Here is a 10393-nt window from a genome sequence, read left to right as displayed (position 1 = left end):
TCCAGTAGTCGTGGTCATCGCGACCGCGCCCACTTCCTAGCCCACGTCCAGTCCACGCCCCTGGCGTGCCTATTGCCCGCCCGCGCGTGCGGCCTCCGCGCCCGCGCGCGTCCCCCTGTCCCTGCCAACCTCGCATGCCGCCCATGCCCGCATGCTACTTCGTGCGGCCTTGTGAGCTGCTACTGCTCCTCCCCTGTTGTTCGCTAGCCGCTGCTGACTGAAGCCGCTGCCACTACCTTCTTGCCGCTCCAGCTCTTGGTTGTTGTTGCTGCTGCTGCTTAGAGCATCTCCAGCCGTTGGCCCCCCCGAGGACGCATAAAAACCGCCTCCTGGGGGCGAGCCGGCGATACATTCGGCGCTGAGGGCGGTTTTTCGCCGAGTCGTCACCCCCAGCTCGGCCCCAGACGCCTGGCCCGCTTTTCAGCCCTATTTCGGCGAATAAAAGCCCATATGGGCGAGAATAGGCCCATATTCGGCGTGGTTCGCCGTGGCTCGGCGTTCAATTATCAACATAAGTATTTTTTATCACATATTTCATCACAAAAAAATCAAATACTTCAACAAAATAGTTCAATATAAATTATATAGTTCAACAAATAAAAACTCATATGTCATCACACGTCGCGCCCGGCGTCGCCCTTGAGCCTCCATAGGTGCTCTATCAGATCTTGCTGCAGTTGATGATGCACCTGTGGGTCTCGGATCTCCTGACGCATACTGAGGTAGGCAGTCCAGGTTGCTGGTAGCTGGTGATCAACTTGGGCAAGAGGACCCTGCCTGTGGTATGGTTCAGTGTCAAACACTGGCTCTTCCTGCTCGCTCTCAATGATCATGTTGTGCAAGATGACACAGCAAGTCATGATCTCCCACATTTGATCTTTTGACCAGGTCTGAGCGGGGTACCGGACAATAGCAAATCGAGATTGGAGTACACCAAATGCCCGCTCGACATCCTTCCTGCAAGCCTCCTGAATCTTCGCAAACCAGACGTTCTTGCCTCTTGGCACAGGGTTTGAGATGGTCTTCACAAATGTCGACCATCTCGGATAGATGCCATCAGCTAGATAGTACCCCTTGTTGTAGTGTCGTCCATTGATCTCGAAGTTCACCGGAGGAGAATGACCTTCAACAAGCTTGGCAAAGACAGGAGAGCACTGCAGCACGTTGATATCATTGTGAGTTCCTGGCATACCAAAGGAGTGCCAAATCCAGAGGTCATGTGTGGCCACCGCCTCAAGTACCACACTGCAACCGCCTTTGGAGCCTTTGTACATCCCCTGCCAAGCAAATGGGCAATTCTTCCATTTCCAATGCATACAGTCGATGCTTCCAAGCATCCCAGGAAATCCTCTTGCTGCATTTTGTGCTAGGATCCGAGATGTGTCTTCTGCATTGGGTGTTCTCAAGTATTGCGGTCCAAACACTGCCACCACTGCCCGACAGAACTTGTAGAAACACTCTATGCTGGTGGACTCGGCCATGCGCCCTTAGTCGTCCTGTGAGTCGCCGGGAGCTCCGTATGCAAGCATCCTCATCGCTGTCGTGCACTTCTGGATCGAGGTGAATCCAAGTTTGCCGGTGCAATCCATCTTGCATTTGAAGTAGGTGCCGAACTCCCGGATGGAATTCACAATCCCGAGGAAGAGCTTTCGGCTCATCCGATAACGACACCGAAATGTTTTGTCGTCGTGAAGTGGAGCATCGGCGAAGTAGTCGGAGTAGAGCATGCAGTAGCCTTCGAGACGATGCCGGTTCTTTGCTTTCACCCGCCCCGGCGCCGAGCCACCTTGCCGCGGCTTTTCATTGCTCGCCAGTAGCTGGGCGAGGGCGGCGAGCACCATGAGATGCTCTTCTTCCTGGACGTCGGCCTCGGCTTCCTCCTCTAGCAGCGCGGCGAGCGCTTCCTCGTCATCTGAGTCCATCGCCGAGGCAGGCAAATCGCCGAACACCTTGCGCCCGGTGGGCATGCACCTGCCGCTAAATTGCCCCTCCGCGGCCGGAAACGCCCAACTGCGGCCGGAGGGGCTGCCACGGCGAACCTCTGCTATTTTTTCCAACGGGGAATGGCTATCTAGCGGTGAAGGGCGGCGGGCGGTGCCGGGATATAGCTAGTGGCGGCCGAGAGCGCGGGGGGTGGGAGGCGAGTCGGGAAAGAAAATCTTGGCTTTTCACCTGACGGCATGGGCCAGCAGCGCTTGTCCCTTGCGCCGGAGCCCCCGATAGCCCCCCAGCGCGCCGGGTTCGGCCTGCGGCCGCCGGGCGAAAAAAAGGGCCGAACCGGTGCTTTTCGTCGTTCGGGGGCACGACTGGGGTGTTTTTTTGGCGCCGTCGCCGAAAAAGTCAACTGGGGGGCCTGTTAGGGGCGCGGCCAGAGATGCTCTTAGTACTGCTGCTGCCGCTAGGTGATGCTGTCACTAGCTGCTACTGTCGGTGCCGCTGATAGCTGTTCCTGCTGCCTCTACTTTCGACGTTGCTGCTTACTACTACTCTACTGCGTAGCCGACACCGCTGCTCCTGTATGCTAGTTTTGCTGCTCCTAGATGCTGCTACTTGTCGCTGCTAATCCAGAAATAAGAGAGGAGTGGATGCAGGAGACTCCTCAGCGATTTGAGCTTTTCAGCCGTTGGATCTCTCCCTTGATGCGTTTTCGTCCGTTGGATCGATAGGTGGAGGAACCTGCGCCGTCGGATCGAAAAAAAAACTGCTGGCGCCTCCCCACGCTCGTTTTTACTGCGTTCTAACCGTTCTAGAGTCGCTGCCGTGTGGGTCCGTCCGCTGGTGGGGCCCCGTTGTCATCGACCGCAGCTTGGTTCCGGCCCGGTCGCACCGTCGCGCGCGTCAGCGGGGGAAAGATCCCGTGCCACCGCACGTAGAATCCTGCCCCCGCCGAGGGTGTTTCGGTCTTTTCGCTCCCGGGGGTCGTGCGTGGCGTGCGGTGGTTTGCTCGTCCGGCTATGGGGTGGGGGAGGGCAGCGACCCACCCTTTCGTGCTCTCATTCGTCCCTCTCGTCTCCCTCTTTCTGGATCTCGTTCTCTCTCGTCGCCGGCGCTTCTCCTACTCGATTCGACACCGTCCTTCAGGTGGTTTCCCACCCTACCCCGCGCTCGCCTCCCTACCCAGCCGCCGTCATCTCCTTCGCCGCCGGGAGCTCGACCGGGATGCCTGCTCACGCTCACGGAGGCCGAGGCGGCCGGGCTGCTCTGGTTCGCGCGGCCGCCTCGGCCTCGGACTGAGAGGGCGGGCGAACGACGGGATGATGGTGGAGGCAGCCGACCGACGGACGGACTCGCCGCTCCTCGGGGCCAGCCCCTCCCCTCCCCCGCGCCGGACCGCGCATTGGCTTGGAGGCCCCTCGGGGCCGCCGCCGCTGCGGGAGCCGTCCACGGCCGTGTGGGCTGGGGACCGAGCGGCGGGTTTCGATCAAGGGCTTGGCCGGGCTGGCGCGGGATCTGATCTGAGCCGCCGTCCATGGATTTCTCGCTTGGCTGCATCTTGCTTAGGATTTGGTACTACCTCCGTCCTGTCCTGGTTAGTGCTCCCCTGCATACTCCCTCCCTCTCTCTCTCCCTCGGTGTGGACGCCCGCACCTGAACCCAAACCCTAACCCGAATCAGGCGAGCGCTCGTTGCCGGATCGCTGAACCATCCTCCCGGTGGCCGCCGCGTCAGTTCCGCACCGCTACAGCGCCGCCAGCCGCCGCCGCTCCATTGGCTTGGATTTGGTTGCGGCGTGGGCTTGGAACCGTACGGTGTTTGTGGTCTGATGCGTGTTCCGCGCTGGGAGGTTTGGTCGGCTGACGCCAGGTATGAGCAGCCCCTGAACCTGATCGCTCCATGCGTGCACGCATGCATGAATGTGATGTGTACTCCCTCTGTAAAGAAATATCATGGTCATGTTGCTTGGTGTGCAACCTCTTTCTCATCAGAGAAAATAGTGGCGGAGCTATGATGAAGATTGTTGCTGAAATAATCATTGTCTTGAGCAATCAAGACACTGGTGCTGGTGGTGGTGGATACTAAGAGCATCTACAGCCGGACTTGCTGACTGACCCATCATTTCGGTGGCCGCCCTCTCAGTCCCGTCGCTATGGTGCCGCCAGCCACCGACATTCCATTGCCTTGGATCCGGTTGTGGCGTGGGCTGGGAACCGCACGGTGTTATCTGAGAGGTGTGCTCCGAGCTGGAGGTTTGGTTAGTTGAGGCCAGGTATGAGCAGCTCCTCAGACTGATGGATGGATGGCCACCACGGAGGTGACAGCAGGTGAAGGGTGGACTCCTTCGGGTTGTTGTAGTCAGTGAGGCTGCGGCCATCGTCCAGCTGCTTACCAGCAAAGATAAGGCCCTGCTGGTCAGGGCGGATGCCCTCCTTGTCCTTGATCTTGGCCTTGACATTGTCAATGGTGTCAGAACTCTCAACCCGAGTGACGTATGCATGCATGCATGCATGTGTGTACCATGCTGCGGCCGAAATCAGTGTTTTGACCCTTTTTGGAAAAGCTCAGCACAAAATGAACCATGTTGGAATAAGAGACGAGTGGATGCCGGAGGCTCCTCAGCGATCGCGGTTCTCAGCCGTTGGATCGGGCCGCTTGATGCGTTTTCGTCCGTTGGATCGACATCTGGAGGAATCTGCGCCGTCGGATCAAAATCGGATCGAAAAAATCTATTGCTGGCGCCTCCCCCCGCTCGTTTTTACTTCGTTTTTACCGTTCTAAAGTCGCTGATGTGTGGGTCCGTTCGCGGGTGGGCCTCTGTTGTCAGCGACCGTGGCTTGGTTCCGGCCCGGTCGCCCCGTCGCGCGCGTCGGCGGGGGAAAGATCTCATGCCACCGCACGTAAAATCCTGCCCCCGCCGAGGGTGTTTCGGTCTTTTCGCTCCCGGGGGTCGTGCGTGGCGTGCGGTGGTTTGCTCGTCCGGCTATGGGGTGGGGGAGGGCAGCGACCCACCCTTTCGTCCTCTCATTCGTCCCTCTCGTCTCCCTCTTTCTGGATCTCGTTCTCTCTCGTCGCCGGCGCTTCTCCTTCTCGATTCGACGCCGTCCTTCAGGTGGTTTCCCACCCTACCTTTTGGGTGAACCATGTCGGAAACTTATCTGGGGCGATGATGATAAAATTTGGCTGACATAAACTTTTCTTCGATTATTCGAGGAGCTGTGGGCTTAAAAAACCCACTCCCCCCTCTTTTCGAACCTTTTCATTCTCACTGAATATTGACGGCTCTCTCTTGGATGGTCATTCTGTTGAGTGATAACCAGAGGAGCTCGACTTCATTGGTGGGGGTTGATCTGGTGAAAGAAGATGGTGGAGCTAGGTTGTATGATATATCAAAGGCGAATCTGAGCCCTCTCAAATCTCAATGCAACTAATATTGTGCCCTCTACACATTTATTTATTCTTATCGCCTTTTGATGTTTAGAAGTGATGAATTGTCACGGTTCTGGCATTTGCTATCTCATTAGGAGCAGATACACGCAAATCACCTCTTGTGGTGTTTGGTTTGCCTTCTCGTGATTTTGTTGTCCATTGTGGGAGCCAGTTTGGTGCATTCGGCCTTTTTCTTTTCTGTTCTTTTCCTTGAATGGTTGTGATAATTCTGCTGTCTCTTGGATAGTTTTTGGGATTACCTTATTGGGGTCGGGGTCAGTTTGCTTGTTTCATTTGCTATTTGACTTTTGATAATCTCATTCTTATACTATACTCTTTATCTACTTACCAATTTGTACTTTTGGTTACTCCTCACTTCTTTACTGGTTTCAACTTAAGGGTCATATAGGGTGTTCAGATGTCAAGATTATGGTTTCTTTCATGTCATGTTCATGAATGGCTGTGATGATATAGCTTCTCTGTGAGAGCTTCTATCTAACACCTGAATTGATTCAGTTGGTGCTAAACTAGGATGGTTTGTGTCATAGCAATTAACCAGTTTAACTGGGGCGATGATGATAAAACATGGCTGACATAAACTTGTGTTCGATTATTCTGAGTAAAAATGATAGTTTCCTCAACAAAATTTTAACTGATCTTTCCCTTTTTGGGAATTTGTGTTCTTGCTCACTAGCATCCATGTAAAATCATGTTCTGGTGGATGCAAAGGACTGTTTTGCAAGTTAGTATCATTTTGTTGGTTTTGCAGTATGTCAACCAGTTCTGTTGTTTTAGGAACAGTACTCCAGCCGTACTTATTCTTGTCTTCCGTTCTTTTGTTTCTGTTCTTCCTTATTCTTGAAAGGCTATGATAATTCTGCTGTCCCTTGGATAGTTTTTGAAACCATTTTATTTGGTGCTGGGTCAGTTTGCTTCTATTTGACTTGACAATTTCATCCTTCTTTTCTATTCTTTATCTACTTATCAGTTTGTACTTTTGGTTACTCTTTACTAAGTTATTGGCTTCAACTTAAGGGTTGTATAGGGCAAGTTCAGATGTCAAGATTACTGTTTCTTTCGTGTCATGTTCATGAATGGCTGTGATGATATAGCTTCCCCGTGAGAGCTTCTATCAAACACCTGAATTGATTCAGTTGGTGCTAAACTAGGATGGATCGTGTCACAACAAGTAACCAGTTTAGCGGCTAATTATTACTCCCTCTGTTCACAAATATAAGATGTTCATGGTTATTCTACCAGAAATTCAGTTATGGCGTCGAGATGGGGTATATCTGAGCCATTTACTTGTGCATGTCCCAGTTTTTGTGTCCACCAGATCATGATTTGCTCCTGATATAGTGATTCTTTCTGCTTTCACCGATTCTTGTGTGGTTTCTGGTCATCTTTTGTTCTTTGAGAATTGGCTTCTCTCCGTTATTCTTTTTGTGGGATTGTGCTAAGTGTTGTTGATGGCGATGATGAGCAAGGCTCATTCAGAGGTGTACTGTGATCAGATACCATCGCTTGTTTTTATGGTATGGGTTGGGGTTAGGGTTTTGTGTGACTAGGTGGAAGTGTGCAAATCAGGACAGCTTGCTTTCGGTGAGCAACCATTTGAATGCTGAAATGTCCACGGGTTTAAGGACATCTCCAACACGGATCACTAAACTTATCGGATACAGAGTGGCTATATGATAGACGAGCCAACTCTGAGCCTCCCATTTTTTTAATTAAATATGACCTCTCTTTCTACAATTTGTGGTTATGTGCTTATGTATATTTTTGAATATTATTGGTTTGGTTCTTCTCAATATATTAATGATTTATATAGCAGTATTGGGATCTCACTGTAGTATATGTTATCATCTACGACACTTATGAGATAGCTCATAGCAAACAGGATGTTGAGCTATTTTATGCTCAGAATGCTTTGAATTAGTAAATGCATCAATAGGTTCTACTTTGTTTGAATAAAAAACAATCATGTGTGCCGAGGGCCCGGGAAGCAAGCAGAGGGTTTCGCATCTCTTGTTCAAACTATGCTATTATTTGCAACTGTATGTCCTTTGTTACTTGCATGTTCTGTTTCTTTGCCCCATTTAGTCGTTCCTGCATTTTATTCATGGTTTTCTTCCTTTCATACCTTTGTTGTGTTATTGTATAAATTGTGCTACATTGCTCTTTTTCATTCATGCATTTGCTGCACTATGGCACCTCAGCAATAAGATACAGTATTACATTTCGTCTTTGTTGTCTTCAATAAGATACTGTATCTATTTGGTTTTGATTCTACCCATTTAATTTTGGTATACATGATTTATAGCAGTGTTGGGATATCGCTGAAATATATGTTCTCATCGACGACACGTAGAGTTATGCTCATAAAGAACTGGATATTGAGCTATTTTACTCTTCCTGCACTAGCTGATGCATCAATAGGCTCTACTTTGTTTCAATTAAAAACAATCCTGTGTGCCGAGGGCCCTTGGAAGAGGCAGAGGGCTTTGCATCTTCGCTTAGCTTTCCCATTGAGTCGTTGTGCATTTTATTCTGCGCAAGGTTTTCTTCTCTTAATGTACAAATTGTGCTACATTTCTCGAGCATCTGCATCAGCAAAGAATATATATACGTACTAGATTTTTGGTCTTTTATGCCATTATATATTTATTTAGTTTTGAATCTGCCCTTTTATTTTGCTACACGGTATGTCCATCTAATCTGCAGCTCTCCCCCTATTTCTATTTTTGCCTCTTCTCTACATTGTAAAAATTGTGCTACGTTCCCCTTTTTCATTTTATTTCCCTTGGACTCTAAATACGTGCCCACATCTGGGGATTTCAGGTCGCCATGGTCGCCGACCAGCTCCTTGATCAGAACGTGATGGCCGCCGACGAGCTCCGTGATCAGATCACGCTGGCGCCCGAGAAACTCCCTGTTCCTAACCCAGCGCCTTCCGCCTGCTCCACCAACAACTGTCTGCGGGGGCTTGCACAGGTGAGCTGACACCCGTCACATCCCCCCTCTGATTTTACTAGATGACTGACAAAAAACTGATTGGCATAGCATCTCGCGTCCGTCTCTGAAGAGAAACACATGTCTCATCTAGGGGCTGTGCATACTCGGGCTCACCACGTTCAATTTTAAACCTATGTCATTTACTGCATCTACCACATGTACTGATTTGCTCTCCAGTAAAAAACAAACGTTCTTTATCATGTCCTGAGCTATATTAAAGCTGTGATGTATGAAATTACATACAGAGTTGTCCCAGAGCTTAATTTTTTTTCTTACAAATAACAAATTCACACTGATAAAAAATTCCTGCAAATTTCCTGAAATTACATATAGGTTGACATCGACTGGCATTTGCCTTACCCCCTGCCTTTACAATAACACATTCACTCCATTCTTACTGTGTCATGATTTCTGAACCAGGTTTCGCCATATCATCTTGGATACTGTGTTTGAGGAAGTTGGCCTTCCATCAGCTGCCTACTCTGCACCGAGCTCCTCTTCCAGTTCAGGCAACACCATGGCTGATGGATCCTCCGCAATGGCAACCTCGTTCGTGAACGTCCCGATAGATGATGGGCTGCTGATCAAGAACCTTCCTCCGGTTAGTTGAAAGCTGTATCGTTCTTCTCTTCATTCCTCAATTTCATGGCTCATGGCATGCTAATATAAAAAGTTTACCTCCTGTACAATCAAAGCTGTCTCCAATCCACGTCACCATCAGCAAGCAATTCATTCTTGAACGAGCAATTGAAACAATTGGTGGCACACTCCATCCATTCACTTTTACCGGTACAAGCAGCGATGATGTCGACGTCTCTCTCTCCATTGACCTACCTCCCCACAGCAAAAGCATGTCAAGCACAAGAAAGGAATTCCATGCCCCACACATCGAATCTACATGTGTTGCTGCCCTCGCGTACCTACAGAAAACAGGTATAGTCACAATCGATGATGCAAACTTTGCAGAGCTGAAAATATGCAAAAGGAAACTTCAGGCTGTGGAGTTCTGGTCCTCGACTCTCTATGATAAGGCCAATGCCCTGGGCAACCAGCTCTCTTTACTGACTGCCGCCAAGCAGAAACCCCAGCCTGAGGATAAACAAGGAGCTGCTGTGTTGCCTCCTAACCATCATAATACTCCACAGACCAGCCAGAAAGTGCTTTCCGAGGTAAACGACGGCACAATACTTTCATCCCTCTGTGTTATCCTCCAGTGCTTAATGCTCGTTTTCCTTAACCATTGCTCATCCACAGCATGCCACTGGAAGGGAAACCACATCAACCCCTGTCACAGAAACAAACAATAGGTACTCTCCATTACATTGCCACACAACGCCGCTGCAAGTTCTTGCATTCCTCTGTATACCACCTTACCTCTCATGTGATGCTTTCTATGTTGTGTGTTTCCTATATTAGATAAGGGCTATTGCTTGCTTAGACCATATTGATTCTGATTGGCCTATTGTTCAAGTTCAAGATAGTAGGGTTGATGCTTGAGTACATAAATCATTCAATTACATACATCTCACAGTTTGTTTGTATCAGGTTCGTGCGAGGTAGTCCCTATGAAGTACATCGACAAGCTGGATGGATTACGGCGCCTATTAGTATGCTTAGTAATAATGACTCCTTAGTTGACAATGTTTATTATGTTCCTGCCCTTATTACCTTCTCTTATGTGTTCTCGCTTTTGGTATTGAACCTGATGTCAAATGGCTATCTTTTGTGGTCATGTAAACGCACCAAGTTTGATTCTGCCTTATAAACCAATGTTTATCTTGTGCTCCATCGTGCTTTATTTTTTACCGCAATTGAATTTTTCTTTAATTTAGTATTACCCTGTATAAGTGTAAATGCTATGCCTAAGTTCCTACTGGCATAGGCAAAACGCTTGGACCGGCACCCTCGCGCCAAGGCGTGTTGCCGATCTAGTAGATATGGCCGTGGCCATGGCTGGGTATGTGTGGTGTGCGTGCGTGTGTACAGCCACCACGGCTGGCCCGTATTATTAGCT

General features: G+C 49.8%; 1 protein-coding gene across 2 annotated transcripts; it reads left to right on the top strand.

Annotated features, from left to right (window-relative positions):
• Positions 1 to 2975: 2975 nt before the first annotated feature.
• On the top strand, positions 2976 to 10167 carry LOC123137391 (uncharacterized). 2 transcript variants are annotated; one of them, XM_044557135.1, is made up of 6 exons: positions 2976 to 3529; positions 8206 to 8358; positions 8800 to 8980; positions 9075 to 9548; positions 9634 to 9686; positions 9925 to 10167. In XM_044557135.1, exons 3-6 carry the CDS (start codon positions 8897 to 8899, stop codon positions 10142 to 10144), a joined length of 831 nt encoding a protein of 276 aa, XP_044413070.1. In that variant the 5' UTR covers positions 2976 to 3529; positions 8206 to 8358; positions 8800 to 8896; the 3' UTR covers positions 10145 to 10167. The 2 variants fall into 2 exon arrangements, with proteins under 2 accessions (XP_044413070.1, XP_044413069.1); XM_044557134.1 differs by lacking the exon at positions 2976 to 3529 and having other exon boundaries at positions 5574 to 8358.
• The last annotated feature ends 226 nt before the right edge of the window (positions 10168 to 10393 follow it).

The sequence above is a fragment of the Triticum aestivum genome, chromosome 6B (assembly GCF_018294505.1).
Source record: "Triticum aestivum cultivar Chinese Spring chromosome 6B, IWGSC CS RefSeq v2.1, whole genome shotgun sequence".
Classification (NCBI taxonomy): Eukaryota; Viridiplantae; Streptophyta; class Magnoliopsida; order Poales; family Poaceae; genus Triticum; species Triticum aestivum.
The sequence above is the reverse complement of the archived record's forward strand: the minus strand, read 5'-3'. Positions and strand labels throughout refer to the sequence as shown.